Consider the following 21,165-nt stretch of genomic DNA (forward strand, 5'->3'; position numbering starts at 1 on the left):
ATTTTCCTGGCAGACAATAGTACTATTCTCATCAGCAGTGTGCCGTATAAAAAAGCCTTCTCAACACTCAGCAGCCATACAGAGTCATGGATCGGTTTACATTGTACTTCTCTCTCCTGTTGGCGTTCCTACTTTATGATGGTGAGTGAAACATTCTCACATTTAATATCAAATAGTTTAATAAAGTAAAGTCACGGCATACTTATCTCATTATACAAAAATGTGTTTAACTTAGGATACACGGTTACAAGGAAGTTGATAAATAATTATTTTACTAGCTAGCTTAATTTGATAGTATTAGTTTTTTTTAAATGTTCCTTACTACATGACTCAGCCGATTAGATTATTCCAAAATATAATGGTAAATTATATAATTGTCTCACAAGTGCAAGTAGGCTCCATAAAAAATATGCTGCCGCTGGACCAGGTCATTGTCCATTGGGTTCTTGCTTTGCTTTTATTTTTAGCCGATTGACTTGGTTCATAAGTCCTAGACATTTAATGTCGTAGAACAGCAGCCACCTGCTCCCATATTACATGTTAGTAAGAGGTCATTTATCAGTGCTTATTGTACTGACCACAGTGTGAAAATTACCCCTATATATAGGCACTACGAATAACAAATTACAAATTCAGTTCTTATTTAAATTAAGAAAAGAGGCTTAAGTATTTAAATGTCTTATGTAAAGGTTTGGTTAAGGTATTGATGACAGTAGGGGACACCTTTAGTAGGTAAACTTCCATTTATTCAGTAACAAACCAAAGGTGCAATCAGCGATTCTAATCCAATACATGTTTTGTCAAATTCAGCAGATACAGTATTTCCTCATGGACTGCCAGCTGACTGTTCTGTGTGTGTGCTAAAAAACAATCCGGTGTTAATACACAGCCCTGGCTCTGTAAATGGGAAACAAAAAAAGTTAGGTTACCCAACTGAGCAACAGCTGTGTTCGTGCACAGGACAGGGGAAAAGCCATGGATGTATAGAGAGAAAAATTAAAAAAACTGAATCTAGGTGTCTGAAAACCATCTTACAGGGAAGATTAACCACACCAATGCCCAATTTTGCTGTATGACATCACTGTGAAATCCATGCCAGTCTCCTTCCATTTCATCTAGAGCAAATGCATGACTTAAATGTTTATTTTTCCTGCATTCAAATGAAATGAAATGTCATTGTCTTTTTTCATTTTCTAGCTCAACCAGCAGCTCCAACAGGTAATACCCACAACACCACCTCATACACTGTGCTTCCTGCTCCCATTCCTCCAGTGCAACATATTCTTCGGCCATCTCAACCCCACAACATTCCTTTCATGTTTCTCAGCTGCATCCATCCAAGATGCATCAAACATACATCAATCATTCGGACTTGGAGTGATCCTTTCCAACCTTCCCCTGAGCACTAACAGCTCTGCCAGGAAGCAACTAAATATCTCACAGACCCCTCAATCTAGAGATTCTTAGCTACAACTACTAGTACCATTATACCTACACTACTTGCTATGGTACAAACTTTGCAATTAAAATCTTAAGTATCGTGATTTTTTGCGACTATTTTAAAAATTGATTCTTTTCCCTAGAATTTATATTTTTTATTTGTTTTTTTAAATCAATGATTAACCTAAATATTTTCTGTTAATACAGTACCGCTGACGTCATATAAGTTTTCAGCAAAACAGACATGACATGCGATGTGTATTCTTTTTAGAAAACAATTTGTTTTTAGAAATGTCTCTTCTTATGATCTTGAAATAACGAGTGAAGTTATAAATGAGTACAGTGGTGATCTTGTATACAGCTGTGCTGTGTGTGCTTCAGGCTGTGCAGGTCCACCCGTGCTGTGTTGTCCTGGTCAAAACAACTCCTGCTTCAGAGGATGTTTCTGTGATAACGCCTGCTTGAATATAGGCGACTGCTGTCCGGACTACATTTCAACCTGCACGCAACGTGAGTAGGAGTGAACACAAACAACTTAAATATTATCATCATCATGTCATGTCAGTTTAGGATTGGAGATGAATTTTAAGATTTAATAGTGCATATCTTTATTCTTGATTACTGCTTTTATCACTGCGCTGCCAAGCACACCCATCACAACAAGCAGCAGTACTACATCTACACTGGCAAATGACATCACAACTTCTTCACCCACTGTCTCTTCAGCACCAAATACAACATCTACACTGATGGAAGGGAGTACAACGTCAGCATCTAGGCCTACTGTCTCTGTTACTACAGCAACCAGCCAAACAAGCAGCAGCTCACCTACACCAGCAGATAATAGCACAACTTTACCAGTCTCACCAGCAGAGAACAGCACAACTTTACCAGTCTCACCAGCAGAGAACAACACAACTTTACCAGTCTCCCCAGCAGATAACAGCACAACTTTACCAGTCTCACCAGCAGATAACAGCACAACTTTACCAGTCTCACCAGCAGATAACAGCACAACTTTACCAGTCTCACCAGCAGATAACAGCACAACTTTACCAGTCTCCCCACCAGATAACAGCACAACCATACCAGTCTCCCCAGCAGATAACAGCACAACTTTACCAGTCTCCCCACCAGATAACAGCACAACATTATCTACAGACTCTATTTCTCCAAATCCCCGCACAACAAACAGCAGTACTATCTCTACACTTATAAATACCAGTACAACTTCAGCACCCACAGCTTCTGACACATCACCACCAAGCACAAGAACTACACCCTCAGATACCCCCCCATCTCCGTCATCTGCAGTGTCTTCAACAACAGAACACAGTACGACAAGCAGCACTACTGCAGCTACAGGTTGGTCATTATGATTTCTCCTGAAACCATGTCAAAAATGTATATTTGAAGAAATACATTAATTGTGACTGCTGAAAATGTATTGACAATCTTTTGATCCGATTTCAGTAAAAAAATTTTTTGCATCAGGGTCAGTTAGATTCACCTCCTTTGGCATGCTTACTTAAAGTTTCCTTGTCCTCATAGCAGGGACAACACCGACAGACACCAGGACAACTCTGGATACCACTAGTGTCACATCTTCACCAGCAGGTGGGAGCAAATCTCAATTTTCACAGATTCCACCATCACATGGACTTCTGTAATTCAGTTCTGAAGTTAAAGCTCTAGTGCGTAACTTTTTGATATTAATGAACATCGGTTACATTCAAGCCATTGCCAGATGCGTTGCTACAGAGCTAATTAAGACTGTATTTCTCAGTATGGCTGTGTTCAGAAGATAGTGGCATCCGGTGACTTTCCCCTGCAGAAACTCAAGTGAGGATTATAACCTCTTCTGAAGAGTCCATCATGTGTTTTAATCCTCGGTGTCCTCCTTGGCTACTAGCATCTGTGTGGAGGAGGGGGGGCGACAGTATTGTTGTCATTACTTTGAATTTCTCATGGGGGCGGCAGAAACTACGCACTATAGCTTTAAGTTTAAATTGTAAAATACATTTGCACCTTTTATCTCCACAGATGCTCATATAGTGACTATTTACCTGAAAGCTTCTGTTTTATCCCAGAATGAGGACAATGAAGATGTGATTTTCGAGAATTTATCCAATGTAAGCACAAACAACCTTCACATATACATTGTGCAGTTACAGTGTCACAAAAAACATTATACACAGCTCTGTCGCACAACTAATCAGCGAGTGTCTTCTCTCACACAGTTTATTTCCCAGACCCTTCTCCAGCTGAACTGTGAGGGCTGCTCATCAACTATCAGACACATCAAACGCACCTGAGAAAGGCCAATGTCTCAGCTAACTGTGAAATGTTTTAGCATGTAAAATGATATGCAGTATTATAAAGCTCACACAGGTACATATCACAACTTAATGCTACAACATCGACCGATTACACAGTTCATGTTCACATTAAAAAGTATAAACGCATGTATCAAATACATGACTTACTATAGGCTACTTAATAATATAAGCCAAAAAAAAACCCCCTTTTTTCGCGCCTTTTTTTTCTTCCTCTTTCCTTTATTTGTTTGCTTAAAAAACCTTCTTTTTTTTTTTTTTTCCTCCTCCATCGCATATATATAAAAAAAAAATCACCCCTTTTTTTTTTTTATAAAAAAAAAAAAAAAAAAAATCTTAAATTAACCCTTCTTTTTTCCTTTCCTTCCCCCCCATAAAAGCCCAGCTTAAATTCACTAAGAGCACTTCGCTAAGAGGAAACTCAATAAAAAGCCATTTTGCTGATACTAAATATCAAACAAAAGCCACTTTATAGCATTAAGTTGCTGTGAACTGTTAATTCACCACTTCTAAACAAAGCCAGAACATAAGTTAATCTCTGAGCTTCCTCCGCAGCGCTGTGAAGAAAGGTCGGGCAATGCGAGACAATCTCGGAGCTGACAGGGGGCGAAGACAGCAGTTTTCATCAGACCCACCCTGCTAACTAATAACAGTACCGTCGGCAAAATACCCCCGCAATTATATCCATACTTCAAAGTTAAAGTGATGGTTCGGGTTAATTTCACCCTAGGGTCCTTTTGCACCATGACCTCGAGCCAAACACCCCCAGAAGCTTTTTTCACCTGGGTCAAACATTGGGAGAGTTAGCGAGTAGCGTTAGCCGCTGAATAGCTTAGCGCAGAGGCTAATGGATCCGGTGTGTTTCTTAACATTACCCCACTAATAATGCCCCGAAATGATACCAAAGGTCTACACGACGGTATATAGGTTTATGCACTCATAAAACGATGGATTGTAAAGTTTGTAAGTACACCAGAAGGTTATGTAAATAACACTTGCCGGCGCGGCTTCTGCTCTTGCTGCTGTTGTTGTTGCTGCTGTAAGACGAGTGCTTAGGGACGTCTACAAATTAACACCCGAAAAGAGATGCAACAAAAATATTTTTAATTTAACTTATTTTTTAAAGTAAGTGCTGTAGTATAACTAGCAGGAGACAAGTAATAATTGAGGTAAGTTTGGAGACATTACCTTATTTAATCATTAAAATTAATATATATTTTGTTGCATCTCTCATCTCTTTGCCCGGTAGTAACAGCAGCAGTAGCAGCAGAGGGCAGAAGCCAGCAGGCAAGTGTTATTTACATAAACTTCTGGTGTACTTACAAACTTTACAATCCATCGTTTTATGAGCGCATAACCTATTTGTACTACTGTAGACCTTTGGTATCATTTCGGGCATTATTAGTGGGGTAATGTTAAGAGACACTTCGGATCCATTAGCCTCTGCGCTAAGCTATTCAGCTGATAACGCTAACGCTCCCAATGTTCGACCCAGGTGAAAAAAGCTTCTGGGGGGGTGTTTGGCTCGAGATCATGGTGCAAAGGACCCTAGGGTGAAATTACTCCGAACCATCACTTTAACCATCAAGCCACTAAGCCTGTAGCCTACGGAAATGAAGTGTTATATTCGTCAGGCCCGCCGATAGGGGGACAAACGGGTCTGTTGTCCCGGGCCCATTAGTAGGGGGCCCAGAACTGGGCCCTCATTAAATTACGGAAGAATTAAAAATCTTTTTTTTAAATAGGCCTATTTGTGGGAAAAAAAATATGTAGCATAATATTTGAATAACATAAAAGCGTTTTATTTGTTTTCTTCCTAATTGTCCTGGAAATTGTGGTCAAGAACCCCCCACCCCCAAACATAAAAATGGTTTGGCCACTGATCAAAATTTGATATTGTCACTTGATTTGAAGTTCAGTACGCTCAAAATGTCCGGTCAGCACAAGTCCGGAGCTCGGAAAAGGAAAGAAAAGAGAAGAAGAAAATAGAGGCCTTAGAGATTTTCTAAACAAATATTTAAAAAAGGTGGTGACGGTGAAGCTGGAACTGTCAACGTAGAGCGAGGTAAGAACCAGCGCAGCCGACGTTTACGAGCCTTGTAACGTAACGTAACAGGCCAGCTCTCATGTTAACGTCCATTAGCTCGTATAAAAGCCTGAGACAACACGTTAACTTTGACAGAAACAGTTGAGTTTGGTAGCTCCATCAGTAAGGATGAGACAGAGAGAGATCCAGCTGCAGTCAGGTGACAGAGAGAGTGATGCGGGAGGGGCCCGCTGCCCCGCAACGGAGGGACAGAGTCAGGCTACCGGTGAGAGAAGAGAGAGAGAGAGATAGAGAGAGAGAGAGAGAGAGAGAGAGAGAGAGAGAGAGAGTAGAGAGAGAGAGAGAGAGACACGAGAGAGAGAGAGAGAGAGAGAGAGAGATAGAGAGAGATAGAGAGAGAGAGTGATGCGGGAGAGAGAGTGATGCGGGAGGGGCCCGCTGCCCCGCAACGGAGGGACAGTCAGGCTACCCGTGAGAGAGAAGAGAGAGAGAGATAGAGAGAGAGAGATAGAGAGAGAGGGAGTGATGCGGGGGGCTCGCTGCCCTGTCGGAGAGTCTGAGCAGGATGGATCAGAGACTGATTACACACTTAATTTCAGTGAGAGATGTGAGGAGAGGAAGAGCAAGGAAAAGGAGAGACTGGCCGCGAGGGGGGCCCATCTAAGATCTCGTCCGGGCCCAGGCAAGACTGTCAGGCTGGCCTGACAGTATCGTCAATAATAATGACGAGACAATACACTGGCGTCATTAAATGCCGACCGTGGCAATATCAACATGCAATATCGTTGACGAAAAAGACATTCACTAAAATGACGTTGAACAAAAACTCTTTATTTGCATTGCCTTCCACCTTTTCTTTCCGCCCTCTCTGTCTCTCTGCGCACACAAACATACAGTCCGGTGCCGGCTGACTGCGTCTCTGAGTCCGTCTCTGTAGCCTACTCGGTCCGCTTCTGGTGGTCGATTACCGCAGCTTTTTGCTGATTGGCTCTCATAACGGGTCGGATGGGTAGCACACTGCCATGAGTCCATGAGGCAAATGTCTGATAAAGTCCACATTTATTTATGATATTTTGTGATTAAATTCTGAATCTTCCACGTTATCGGTTAGGTAAATGTAATAGTAGCCTACAATGTCTTCCTTTGATGTAGAAAGAAACTGTAAGTCAGTAGTAGCTAGGCTATTCAGTGAAGTTGCATATTAAGTGGTTTGGGGTCCTTCTATAAGTAATTTTGGGGTACAATGGTTCTGGAGAAAGCTACATGCAGCAATACCACAAGCCAAGCAATCGGCCCGTTCCATACACAGGCACTGTACTAGTTACATAGAAAAGGCCACTGCATTTTGCTACTTTTTCTATTGCATTCAGCTTTGGTTTTAATTAAAATCAATTAAATCAAAAACTTCATGTGTATAAGACTATTATATAATACTGTATAATACTGTTTATTAAAAGGTTATACTTTTTTGCAGTGCATAGTAGGGCTGGGCGATATATCGATATTATGATATGAGTCCAGATATTGTGTTGGATTTTGGATATAGTAATTTCTTAATATGGTAAGTGTTGTCATTCCCTGGTTTTAAAGGCTGCATTACAGTAAAGTGATTAACTTATCTTAACTTACCAGACTGTTCTAGCTGTTCTAGGCCTTTACCCACTTAGTCATTATATCCACATTACTGATGATTATTTATCTCATTTAATTTTAATTTAATTTTAATTCTTTGATCTAATATTTTGTAAAACCACCAATAGTCAACCCTACAATACATCGCAATATCAACATCGAGGTATTTGGTGAAGAATATCGTGATATGGTGATTTTCTCCATATCGCCCACTACTAGTGCATATATGTCAATATATGCAATGATTTCATGAGTGCTTGGGCATACACATGATATCATGACTACAAATTGTGTCAATATCTAATAATGTCGCAATTAATGGTTATTCAAATATTGATGACATTTCATCATAATGTGTGTTGAATATTCGTACTTCGGAGATTTTCTACTTTGAGTAATGGTAACGCTCTGCAATGTGGCTACATTTTTTGGCAACATTAGTGGAGTCCTTGTTCTCTCAAGTGTAGCTGCAAAACACTTACTTATATACACAGTACTTATCTACAAGCTGTCGTGTAACTCAATATCTGTCAGTTATACATAAAAAAATCATCACAAAAAGAAAACATCAAACCATTATTCGATACTGTTGGAAAGAAATGCAATAAATGGTTATACAAAATGTTTCTTGCACTTGTCATAATGTGTATTTGAAAGCCAGTGTGTTAGTAGGTTTCCACTGAATCTTCAGTTCATTGTTCTAATAAACATGCACTGTGGTTACACCTTTGTCGCCATCAGTCTAATCATCCCAGTCTCTGCATAACTGCATTCTTGACATATCTACAGTCTATGTTCTAATTATTACACAAAGAAAAATGTTACAGAACTTCTGTAACATGATACTATTCTGTGAAGACAAGGAAATTGTTTTATTTTTTTTTTCTGGCAGACAATAGTACTATTCTCATCAGGAGTGTTCCCGTATAAAAAAAAAAAGCCTTCTCAACACTCAGCAGCCAACAGAGTCATGGATCGGTTTACATTGTACTTCTCTCTCCTGTTGGGGTTCCTACTTTATGATGGTTAGTGAAACATTATCACATTTAATATCGAACAGTTTAATAAAGTAAACTCACGGCATACTTATCTCATAAAACAAAAATGTGTTTAACTTAGGATACACGGTTACAATGAAGTTGATAAACAATTATTTTACTAGCTAGCTTAATTTGATAGTATTTTGACCCGATTGTAACAAAGAAATCATTTTCATGCTACATGACTCAGCCGATTGGATTATTCCTAAATATAATGGTAAACTATATAATTGTCTCACAAATGCAAATAGGCAACATTAAAAAAATATGCTCCTGCTGGACCAGGTCATTCTCCATTGGGTTCTTGCTTTTATTTTTAGCCGATTGAATTGGTTCATAATAGGGCTTTGACTCCAAACTTCGTTATTCGAATATTTAAAAAAAGAATGATATTGGAACGAATATTAGGCAGCTCTTAATATTCAAACCTGTTATGGGCATTATTTTTTGTAAATGTGTTCGCTTGTAAACGTTGTTTTCAATAAAGATTCCGAGGCTTTTTCACGCATTTCACTCGGCCGTGGCTTGCATTTCCCCCGACTCATGTCCTGGTTCTCCTTCTCCATAAACAACGTGAAATCAAGGAGAGGGTTAACTTCTCCTGCCACAGATGTCTCACCGTGGTCAGAAAGAACAGGGGAGACGCTTTGTTCCTCTCACTATGACTCTAGAGTCGCTACTCACTCTGAAGCTACCGGTAATCACGTCACTCTCTCACTCTAACACACACTCCCCACACACACACACACACGCCGGCTCGACGCACACACCAGCGCACAAATATAAACATCAGACCACTTACATAGGCTACGGTGAAAGCTCTGAACTTAAAGCATACGGTTTTAATAATATTAACAATTTTAATAATTGTGTTTTTCTTCTGAAAACATCGTCTGCCTATTGACATTGACTGATACACTGCCCTCTGGTGGACAGAACATACACAACTTAAGTTTGATAAAAAATATAGGTCGTACTGAAGGCATTTAATGGTCAAAATATTATTAATAAACATTCAAATATATTCGAAAATTAATAAACAAACGAACTTTGAATATGATTTTTGAACAAAAGTCAAAGCCCTAGTTCCTAAGTCCTAGACATTTAAAGTCATAGAACAGCAGCCACCTGTTCCCATATTACATTTTAGTAAGAGGTCATTTATCAGTGCTTATTGTTCTGGTTTTTACACAGTGTGAACATTACCCCTATAAATAGGCACTAAGAATAATAAATTACTAATTCAGTTATTATCTAAATTAAGAAAAGAGGCTTAACAAGGTCAGGGTTTTTCCTGCATATAGAAAGTTTTGGCACCCCCCAAAGCGGTTTTAGCCAGCGCCAAAGGAAAATCACGAGCGCCAAAACGTCTGATTTCCAGCAGCCAGCACCCTTTCATCTACAGCTGCTATATACACATGCGGCTCACGCTGATTTGACTGGATCTGAACGCTACGCTGTATAGTGCTAATGGGATCTCCGTTTGCAGTCAGGCTGTACCAGACTCTCCCAGTAACCATGCTGCACCGGGGGACCAGCGGCGCAGTGAGAAGCCATTGCTGACAGGCGTGTAGCTCTCCTTTCGCCAAAACTCCAACTGCGGTCTGTCCATGCGGCGGGCTGGGCTGCCATCTATCGGTATTAAAATAGTTTCATAACCTGTGAAAAAGTCTCGTAGTCGGGCGCCCAGATAGCTCAGTTGGTAGAGCGGGCGCCCATTTATAGAGGATTACTCCTCGACGCAGCGGCCGCAGGTTCGACTCCGACCTGCGGCCCTTTGCTGCATGTCATTCCCCCCTCTCTCTCCCCTTTCACGTCTTCAGCTGTCCTGTCAATTAAAGGCCTAAAATGCCCCAAAAAATTATCTTAAAAAAATAAATAAAAAGTCTCATAGTCACGCTAAATAGTAGTCCAATTCTGTGTTTTGTTAGAGTTGGTTTTAACACCTGATGCGCTACGGAAGTAGCCTACGCATGAAAACCACAGTTCGGACCACTTGATTGGCATTTCCCCAAATCCGTGAACAAGCTGTAGAGGCGCCGGCGGCCCGCTCCGTCTCTCTGTGAGACCTGTTCACGTAACCGGGGCAGTCCAACTGTATTTCACACCATGATGGTTTAATTTAATAAATCCGTGATTCACATGCGTGCCGAACCATGGGGCCGGTCCGTTACACTACAGCCTATTCAACATCACTGACAATTTATTGATCAATAGAATGTATGTGAAAATAGAAAACATTACACTTCATAATGTTTTGTATTCATAACACTATTGTATTATTGTACAAATTAGCTACAACAGTAATTGCAGTTACCTTATGTAAGTCACTACATTTTTCAACTTGGGAAAATGTTACAGAATTTAGTGTTTTTCTTGACATAAATAAAGGAATTTTCACCATAAATGTGTGCCTAAAAATGTATCAGAATGCAGGAAATGAAGTCTTTGACTCACAAAATGTCCCACCCCCACTTCATGTGTCCCCCCCCCCAAAGGCCCATTCTGAGCCAGGAAAGACTCTGCGTGTAAATGTTTTATGTAATGTTTTGGTAAGGTCCTGATGATATAAGTGACACCTTTAGTAAAAACTGCCATTTATCCAGTGACAACCCAAAAGTGCACTCAGCATTTCTAATCCAATACATGTTTTGTCAAATTCAGCAGATAGGCCTACAGTATCTCCTCATGGACTGCCAGCTGACTATTCTGTATGTTCACTGAAAAACAATCCGGTGTTCATAGTATACACAGTGTAAATGGGAAACAAAAAAAGTGGCTTGCACCAGGTTAAACAACACTATTCTAGACAAACAGCAACCGCTTTGTTCCTACATAGGAGAGTAAGCAATTGACATACAGTTGAAACCAGATATTTACATACACTTAAAAAAAAACCACAAAAACATTTATTTCTTTACTGTCATACATTAAATCAGAGTAAGCTTTTTCTGTTTTAGATAAATACATATTAACATATTTTTTGCATTTGTTAAATGTCAGAATCAAGCGAGGGAGAATTTTTATGTATTTTTTTTATCACTTTCATCAAAGTCAGAAGTATACATACACTTCCTTAGTATTTGGTAGAATTGCCCCGAAACTGTTTCACTTGGGCCAAACGTTTTGGGTATCCTTCCACAAGCTTTCTAGAATAGTTTGCTGGAATTTTGGCCCACTCCTCTTGACAGAACTGGTGGAACTGGGTCAGGTTTGTAGGCCTTCTTGCTCGCACTCGCCTTTTCAGTGCTGCCCACAAATGTTCTATGGGATTGAGATCAGGGCTTTGTGATGGCCACTCCAATACCTTGACTTTGTTGTCCTTAAGCCACTTTGTAACTAATTTGGAGGTATGCTTGGGGTCATTGTCCATTTGGAAGACCTATTTGCGCCCAAGCTTTAACTTCCTGGCTGATGTCTTCAGATGTTGCTTCAATATATCCCCAAAATTTTCTTTTCTCATGATGCAATCTATTTTGTGAAGTGCACCAGTCCCTTCTGCAGCAAAGCAGCCCCACAACATTATACTACCACCCCCATACTTCACAGTTGGGATGGTGTTCTGAGGCTTCAAAGCTTCGTCCTTTTTCCTCCAAATATACCGTTTATCATTATGGCCGAACAGTTCAATTTTTGTTTCGTCAGACCACAGGACATGTCTCCAGAAATTAAGATTTTTGTCCCCATGTGCAGTTGCAAACTTTAGTCTGGCTTTTTTATGGTGGTTTTGAAGTAATGGTAACCTTTTAGCTCATGGTGGTACAGGACTCGTTTACTGTGGATAATGACACTGTCTTACCAGTTTCAGCTAGCATCTTCACAAGGTCTTTTGCTGTTGTCCTGGGATTGATTTGCACATTTCGCACCAAAAAAACGTTCCTCTCTGGGACTCAGAATCCGTCTCCTTCCTGAGCGGTATGATTGTTGTACATTCCCATGTTTTTTATACTTGCGTATTATTGTCTGAACAGATGAACGTGGGACCTTCAGGCATCTGGAAATTGCACCTATGGATGAGCCACACTTGTGGAGGTCCACAATTCTTTTCCTGATGTCTTGGTTGATTTCTCTTGATTTTCCCATGATGTCAAAGAAAGAGGCTCTGTGTTTGAGGTGTGCCTTTATATGCATCCACAGTTCTGTCAAGAGGAGTGGGCCAAAATTCTAACAAACTATTGTAGAAAGCTTGTGGAAGGATACCCAAAACGTTTGGCCCAAGTGAAACCAAATACTAAGGAAGTGTGTGTATACTTCTGACTTTGATGAAAGTGATAAAAAAAATACATAAAAATTGTCCCTCGCTCGATTCTGACATTTAACAAATGCAAAAAATATGTTAATATGTATTGATCTAAAACAGAAAAAGTTTACTCTGATTTAATGTATATCAGTAAAGAAATAAATGTTTTTGTGTTTTTTTTTTTAAGTGTATGTAAATATCTGGTTTCAACTGTAGGAGAGGGGAAAAGCCATGGATGTATAAAGAGAAGGGCAGTGGAAGCGTGATAGACGGTAAATAAGGAGCACTGATGGGAGGGCTTTATTTATTTGGGTCTTCACCTTAAAAAAGGAGACAAATTGGCCAAAAAAATGTAAATTCTGTCCTTATAAATAAATTGAATGTACTTTTAGTCTATCTCTAAAACTGACATTTAGCCTACATGAATGCAATGTCATCTAGACAAAGGAGGAATTCCTAAGTACAGGGTTCGTACACCTTTTCCAAGGTCAAATTCAAGCACTTTTCAAGCACTTTCAAGGTCCATTTTAAAGCTTTTTCCAGCACCTTACACCACTGTAAAATATATACCAATACATGGTCAAAATTATTATTTAGTGTTTTTGTCACATTAAAAGACATAATGCTATATATAAACAGCCAACATTGTGTGTTTGTAATAGCAGAAGGATCAGATATTTAAGCAAGTTTTATTTTTCAAAATGTAGAATGCTTGCTATCTAACCTGCCTGAGTCAATGTAAAAACAATTACCCCAAACAAAATCACTCGACAGGTTCAATTCACTAACCCTGAATTATTACCTTTAAAATGTTTAATCTCTTCATGGTTCCTAACGTAACATACAGCAAGACAGCTATGGAGAGGAGCACTGAGTGGGAGGATGTGAGCCAAATGAAATGCAGCTGGCCCATTCTGGGTCAAAATCCAGGAAAACAGTTGGTGCACTCTTAGATTTTGCTCAAAGTTTATGCTACCCTTAATTTCAGTCTTTTCACACTTTTTTTCCAAATCTAGGACACGCCGTACAAACTTGTAATGGTTCAGTCATATTGACATGTTTGTCTTCCACCCTACAAAGTTTGGGCTGCCTATGAATAAATATCCAAATATTGCTTCCCAGATAATGTGATTTTCAGGCTGTAAAATTGAAGTAATTTCAAGGGCTAAAATATGAAGACATAGGAGTTGAACAAAAATATTTTACAGGCCTTGGTTTTTTTTCCATACACAAGACACACAATACCAACAAACCATCAGTCATGCCCTACAGCGCTGCTTTTCCCTCCCTGTCCCCAAACCTCCGCTCTCTTCCATAATCAGAAGAGCTCTATTGCTTGGCACTGATCTCCAACAGTAGCAGGGAGAAGGTATGAAGAGCGAAGGAGAGATAACCTAAACAAAGGAAGGACATTCAGAGGAGGAAGTGATGTTTAGTTTCAGAGTTGAACAAGCTGCACTTTTCTCTCCATAAGTCTTGCCCTCTTCCCTGTGTTTCCTTCTCCCATGTTTTTCTTCTCTTCCTCCACCACTCTCTTCTATTCTTGCCTCTCCTCTTCCATTCGTGTACTTTCTGTCTTGTATTTTCTCTCTCTCACTTGTTCTTGGTGCTTTTACTATTTAGCACCTGTCGACCATAGAACAGAAAACCTCGTCATGTGAACCACGCACGCGCGTATTTATAATCTGATTCAATCAGATTATAAATATTAGTCCTTATAACCGCGACATATACTGTTTTTTTTTAACTGTCAACATTGCTTTAGAACAACAGATTTATCACAGAAAAATGAGAAATACTTGGTGGACCCAGATTTTATAAAATATATACCATATCGGTAACAATTTCTACGACGTCCATGTCTATAATGCATTATAAAAACATTGGCATACTTATAATGCATAATGCGCTTGAAGCACTGTATAATTATAGTTATAAGCACTCGTAAATATCCATAATGTTTTATAACAATAATCATGACACATTAAAAAGCATTTTAAGGTCAAGGTTGACTTAAGGTCAAGTATCATAATACTTAATAATTGCTGGTCACTCACTGGCATTTTAGTCACGGATCATAGTGTATTACAATTCTCATAGTAATACATTGTAGCCTATTATCTACAATGTATTTAGTGTTTAGAGTGAGTAAAGTTTGGGGGGAAATGTCTATCATTCAGTAGTGTCAAATTGGAGTACCTTACCAGTACTATCCTATAAACCATTAATTTTACTCTCCCCTTTCACCTTTTTATTATTAGCCAACATTTGAAGTGCAGTTTTATCTCACGTTTGGTCAACTATGCACATTTAATAGGACTAATGTCCCCAGTAAAAGAAAATACCTTAAGTACCTTACCCTCAATCATTAAAATATACATTTATAATTAGAAAGTTTCTTAGTAACTCAAGAGTATTGTACTTTGATTGTTCTGATGCATTCCTTTGTTTATTCTTTGTGGATGTAGTAAAAACTTTGTCACCTTAATAATTTCTCTGCACTTCAAAGTGCTCATTTCTTACATCTGTTATTATTGCTGGCTGTTTGTATATCCTTACATAAAAATAAATTTTATGATTTTTTGTGATACATAAGCTTATGTCGGATTTACCAAACCTGCAGTTCATTGGGTAATCAGCGCCTTTTTCTGCCCACTACACCGTAAATTGTGCGCATTTAAAAGCGCAATTGAATGGGCCTCCTTCTCTCTTTCTATCACGGATCAGCCACCAAGTCAGTCAAAACAAAGATTTAGCAGTAACAAAGTTTATCTGCTTGTTGATGAGGTAACAGCTTGATGCGTGTTATTTCGGCATTAGTGGTGAGGAAATGTATGTATTGACTAGTGCGCTGTAGCAAAGCGTTAAGTACTGGTGCTATGATACGGCTGAGTGCAGACTGCGATATTCCCACTGCTGATGCTATGACTGTTTGAAATGATCCTGATGCTAATATTTGTAACGTAGCGAGGAGTTTAACCACTGCTGGAATGGAATGTGAACGCTGAGTCGGAGATTCGATTACACCTGCTTTTAGGTGCGCTGTCACGGGCGGTTTTTGTACATACCGCAAAATACATAATTAGGTGCTGTCATGACCTGGCTCAGGTGGTCATAACAAAGAGGGAGACAACACCATTAACCGTTAAATGTTTAAACAATACTTTATTAAGCCAAATTGAACCAAATTAGACCAAATTAACTATATACAGAATGGGATGTGGAAATCAGTAGCAACAGTGGTGTAGGGTGTGCATGAGTGAAATATGTGTGTGTGTGTGTGTGTGTGTGTGTGTGTGTGTGTGTGTGTGTGTGTGTGTGTGTGTGTGTGTGTGTGTGTGTGTGTGTTGTAAAGTGTAAACTCAGCAAAAAGCAAACCTAAGACAACCTAACCAAACCTGGTGTGCCTGTGAGTACAGCCAGAGCAGAGAGAAGAGACAGAGCTACTGCAGCTTAATGCTACGTTTACACATGGCCGGCTATTTTCAAAAACACACATTTCAACCTCTCCATTTTCAAAAATAACATCGTGCACAGCTGTCAAGTTTCAGAAAAGTGTTCGTTTACACATACTCGTGTACATAAGCCGTCAATGCCGGCAAGAGCATGCCAAACCTGTAGGTGGCAGTGTAATGAGAAGCTCAAGCCCACGTTAGCCAATCTGATTCCCGGAAATAGCTACAACAGCAACGAATCACTTCCTCTCTCTTCTCTTCCTCACTTCCTCGGCTGCCCAAACCTCCGTTTGTCTCAGTTTACATGCAAACATGCAAACGAAGTTTTCCCAAATCTCCACTCTGGAGTTTTTAGAAAGAATCGTTTTCAGAGGCGAATTCTCCGTTTTCGTGTAAACGAAGGTCACAAACAAAGGGAAATTTCTCCGTTTGTCAACATAACCATGTACGTGTAAACGGGGTATAAGTGGCCTCAGCACACTAGAACCAGCTGAGCTGAGTTACTCTAATTAGTAACCTGCAAACAGGAGGCACAAGTTAAGACACACCTCCTCAAGGTAGACAGTAGGGGTGTGCAAAGCAGCCGGTATTTGTATCTGTATTTGTTGAGGGGGGAAAAGTATTTGTATTTGTATTCGAGTAAAATTCAAAATAGGCGTAAAATTCCAGTTTTTTTGCATTACACTTCTAATTTACGTTAAAGTGTAAGTATTCTTTAATTACATCCATTATAATAATTATGCCAGCTAATATAGGTGATTGAAACTGACTTGCAGGGGCAGAACATGGCTGTGATGATGATTTGGTGCTGGTGGGGGATTTGTGCTTGTGGGGGGGTTGGCAGACAGTACCAGGAGGAGAGGATGCTTTAAGTGCATGCGATTATGCATAGCAGATGTTGACAGATGTTTGATATCTCTGCCTCTGCTTATTTGACTTTTGCACACATTACATATCACTTTGGTTTTATCTGCAGCAATGACTGTAAAAAGCTTCCACACAGAACACGTTTTTTTGGCTGGTGGAGGACCAAGAGATGGCTCAGCAGCAGCCACACTCTTTTCTATTTGGTTGCCCAAATCCATGTGGGGAGTTTCAGCTAAGTTAATGAGTGACAGGTAGCTATGCTAAGGTTAACTAGCCTAGCCTATAGCCTACATTTTGCTGCCTGTCTGCAAAAGACAGAGTAACTTAAACGTACCATATAACTCCCACAAGTGCATACAATTCGACACAACTACACAATCATTTTTTTAACCTTTTTAACCGAACGTTAACGTTACTCTGTCAACAGACTATTGTCTAAATGACCGAGCTAACAGAGCGAACATGAGAGCACCCGACTGCAGACGTCAATAACGTAGCGTAACGGAATAATCTCCCGATCAAACTCCGCTTCCCGAAAGTTATAAACTGCCTCCGGAACCCAGTTAAGGTACGAAAAATCTATTCAACAAAAATAGTGATGCAGTTAAGTGTTTTTTCGCTCAGCCGAGCCCTCTCTGTTGCTTCGCGGAGCAGCCTGTGTCAGTCACCTCTTTTACGCTTTTCCCCTCCCCGACACCTGAACGTCACTCACTTCGGGCGTGCACTGCCGTCTCACGAGGAAACGCAGCTTTTTGATATAAAGTTTTTCTTGTTCACTTCCCGAATACAAATATTTTTTAAAGTATTTGTTCGAAATAAGTATTCGTAAAAAAACACGTTATTTGTGCCTTTCCGAATACCGTATTCGGGTTCGGCTCCACCCCTAGTAGACAGTAAAAACAATTAAATGACACCGAAGGGCATCACATCTCCTCCCTCCCTCCTCCATTTACCAACTGGGGCACATGACAGGGCGTCCTGCAATAATTCTACTATAGGCCTACCCAGCACGAGGGAACCTCCCCCAAACCTGCACTGTCTTGCCCCCCTACGCAAGGTAACATGATCCCATTTGTACAGGTCCTATCTCCTGATCAATCAGCTATCCTAACCTCAACCACTCAAGGTGAAATGCCTTACCCCAACCAATCGAGCTGCTTCCTAGGGGGGGGGGTCTTGGCGTGGCGGCAGATCGCAGTCACAAATGCACAAGCGAGCAGGTTTAATGTTAGGCTCTCCAACATTTTATTTCTCAATTTAATAAACCAACTATTCAGTCAGATAGGTATTTGTTGTGAAAGAAATACAGTTACAATTTCAAGCATTTTCAAGCATTTTATCCCAAATTCAAGCACTTTTCAAACCTTGAAAACACAACATCAAAATTCAAGCATTTTCAAGGATTTCAAGCACCCATACGAACCCTGTAAGTATTAGCATTTTTAAGCACCAGTTGTGATCTTCTGTCAAACCTGGAAATTGACCGTTCTCTATCTGTTGCAGGGTAAATTAAACTGAATCTAGTTGAAAACCATCTTACAGGGAAGATTAACAACAGCAATGCCCAATTTTGCTGTACGACTTCACTGTGAAATCCAAGCCAGACTCCTTCTCTTTCATCTCGAGCAAATGCCTAAGTTTGTTTTTCCTGCATTCAAATGAAATGAAATGTCATTGTCCTTTTTCATTTTCTAGCTCAACCAGCAGCTCCAACAGGTAATATCCACAACACCAACTCATACACTGTGCTTCCTGCTCCCATTCCTCCAGTGCAACAGATTCTTCGTCCATCTCAACCCCACAATGATCAGCAACATCCCTTTCATGTTTCTCAGATGCATCCATCAAAGATGCATCAAACAGTTTCACCCCTCTCATTCGGACTTGGAGTGATCCTTTCCAACCTTCCCCTGAGCACTAACAGCTCTGCCAGGCAGCAACTAAATATCTCACAGACCCCTCAATCTAGAGATTCTTAGCTACAACTACTAGTACCATTATACCTACACTACTTTCTACCCTGGCCCAAGCTGTGCTATTGGTAGGGGTGGGGGAAAAGAAATCGAAAATTGTTATGTATTGTGATTTTTTTGCGACACGTTTTAAATTTTTTAATTGATTCTTTTCCCTACAATCAATATTTTTTTTTATTTACTTTTTTTTAATCAATGATTGACCTTAATATTTTTTGTTTTTACTGTCGGTGAACACAATTGTTTTTTAGAAATGTCTCATGATCTCGTAACCTTGAAATAACGCAGTGAAATTACAGTTATATACGAGTACAGGGGTGATCTTGTATACAGCTGTGCTGTGTGTGCTTCAGGCTGTGCAGGTCCACCCGTGCTGTGTTGTCCTGGTCAAAACAACTCCTGCTACAGAGGATGTTATTGTGATAACGCCTGCTTGCTCTTTGGCGACTGCTGTCCTGACTACAGGTCCACCTGCACGCAACATGAGTGACGGTGAACACAAAAAATTTGAATTTACACCGTTATGTCAGTTTAGGATTTGAGATGAGGTTTAAGATTTAATAGTGCAAATCTTTATTCTTGATTACAGCTTTTACCACTGCACCACCAATCACACCCAGCATAACAAGCCGCAGTACTACATCAACTTCTTCACCCACTGTCTCGTCAGCACCCAATACAACATCTACACCGATGGAAGAGAGTACAACGTCAGCATCTACTGTCTCTGTTACTACAGCAACCAGCCAAACAAGCAGAAGCTCACCTACACCAGCAGATAACAGCACAACTTTACCAGTCTCACCAGCAGATAACAGCACAACTTTACCAGTCTCCCCAGCAGATAACAGCACAACTTTACCAGTCTCACCAGCAGATAACAGCACAACTTTACCTGTCTCACCACCAGATAACAGCACAACTTTACCAGTCTCACCAGCAGATAACAGCACAACGTTACCTGTCTCACCAGCAGATAACAGCACAACTTTACCAGTCTCACCAGCAGATAACAGCACAACTTTACCAGTCTCACCAGCAGATAACAGCACAACGTTACCTGTCTCACCAGCAGATAACAGCACAACTGTACCAGTCTCACCAGCAGATAACAGCACAACTTTACCAGTCTCACCAGCAGATAACAGCACAACTTTACCAGTCTCCTCTCCCCACCAGATAACAACATGACTTTACCTGTCTCACCAGCAGATAACAACACGACTTTACCTGTCTCACCAGCAGATAACACAACTTTACCAGTCTCACCACCAGATAACAGCACAACTTTACCAGTCTCACCACCAGATAACAGCACAACTTTACCAGTCTCACCAGCAGATAACAGCACAACTTTACTAGTCTCCCCACCAGATAACAACACGACTTTACCTGTCTCACCAGCAGATAACAACACGACTTTACCTGTCTCACCAGCAGATAACACAACTTTACCAGTCTCACCAGCAGATAACAGCACAACATTATCTACAGACTCTATTTCTCCAAATCCCCGCACAACAAACAGCAGTACTACCTCTACACTTATAAATACCAGTACAACTTCAGCACCCACAGCTTCTGACACAACACCACAAAGAACAACAAGTACAAGCAGTACATCTACACCCTCAGATACCCCCCCATCTCCGTCATCTGCAGTGTCTTCAACAACGGAACATAGTACGATAAGCAGCACTACTGCATCATCAGATGGGAGCACAAACTCAGCCTCCATGATGTCTACTGCTACGCCAACCAGTCAAGACAGCAGCAGTACTACATTTACGCAATTAGATGGCCTCACAACTTCAGCATCCGCAGTCTCCGCAGTAACAGGTAGGTCATTATGAGTTCTGCTCAAGCCATTTCCAAAAATTCATATTTGAAGAAATACATAATTTCTGTCACTGCTGAACATGTATTCGCAATCTTTTGTCAAATCAGATTTTTTTTTTTTGTATCATGGTCAGTTAAAGATTCACCTCCTTTGGCATGCTTACTTAAAGTTTCCTTGTCCTCATTTCAGGGACAACACCGACAGACACCAGGACAACTCTGGATACCACTAGTGTCACATCTTCACCAGCAGGTGGGAGCAAATCTCGATTTTCCAACAAACACGGATTCCACCA

The 21,165-nt window shown here is 40.3% G+C and overlaps 1 protein-coding gene and 1 long non-coding RNA gene across 2 annotated transcripts; both read left to right on the forward strand.

The window, feature by feature from the left end:
- The first annotated feature begins 19 nt into the window (after positions 1–19).
- On the forward strand, positions 20–3,920 carry LOC120568895 (putative protein TPRXL). The gene is made up of 6 exons (XM_039816642.1): positions 20–141; positions 1,198–1,218; positions 1,822–1,950; positions 2,167–2,805; positions 3,484–3,572; positions 3,681–3,920. Exons 1-6 carry the CDS (start codon positions 87–89, stop codon positions 3,753–3,755), a joined length of 1,008 nt encoding a protein of 335 aa, XP_039672576.1. The 5' UTR covers positions 20–86; the 3' UTR covers positions 3,756–3,920.
- Positions 3,921–8,417: 4,497 nt separating this feature from the next.
- LOC120568901 lies at positions 8,418–19,434 on the forward strand. Its single transcript, XR_005640804.1, has 3 exons — positions 8,418–8,480; positions 18,753–18,773; positions 19,384–19,434. It is a non-coding gene; the product is annotated as an uncharacterized LOC120568901 (long non-coding RNA).
- The last annotated feature ends 1,731 nt before the right edge of the window (positions 19,435–21,165 follow it).

Source organism: Perca fluviatilis, chromosome 11 (genome assembly GCF_010015445.1).
Source record: "Perca fluviatilis chromosome 11, GENO_Pfluv_1.0, whole genome shotgun sequence".
Classification (NCBI taxonomy): Eukaryota; Metazoa; Chordata; class Actinopteri; order Perciformes; family Percidae; genus Perca; species Perca fluviatilis.

Coding starts and splice junctions, on each gene's coding strand:
- LOC120568895 (XM_039816642.1), top strand. CDS start 87: ATGGATCGGTTTACATTGTACTTCTCTCTCCTGTTGGCGTTCCTACTT. Junction 1,219..1,821: donor TCAACCAGCAGCTCCAACAG/GTAATACCCACA, acceptor TGTGTGCTTCAG/GCTGTGCAGGTCCACCCGTG. Junction 2,806..3,483: donor CAGCACTACTGCAGCTACAG/GTTGGTCATTAT, acceptor TTATCTCCACAG/ATGCTCATATAGTGACTATT.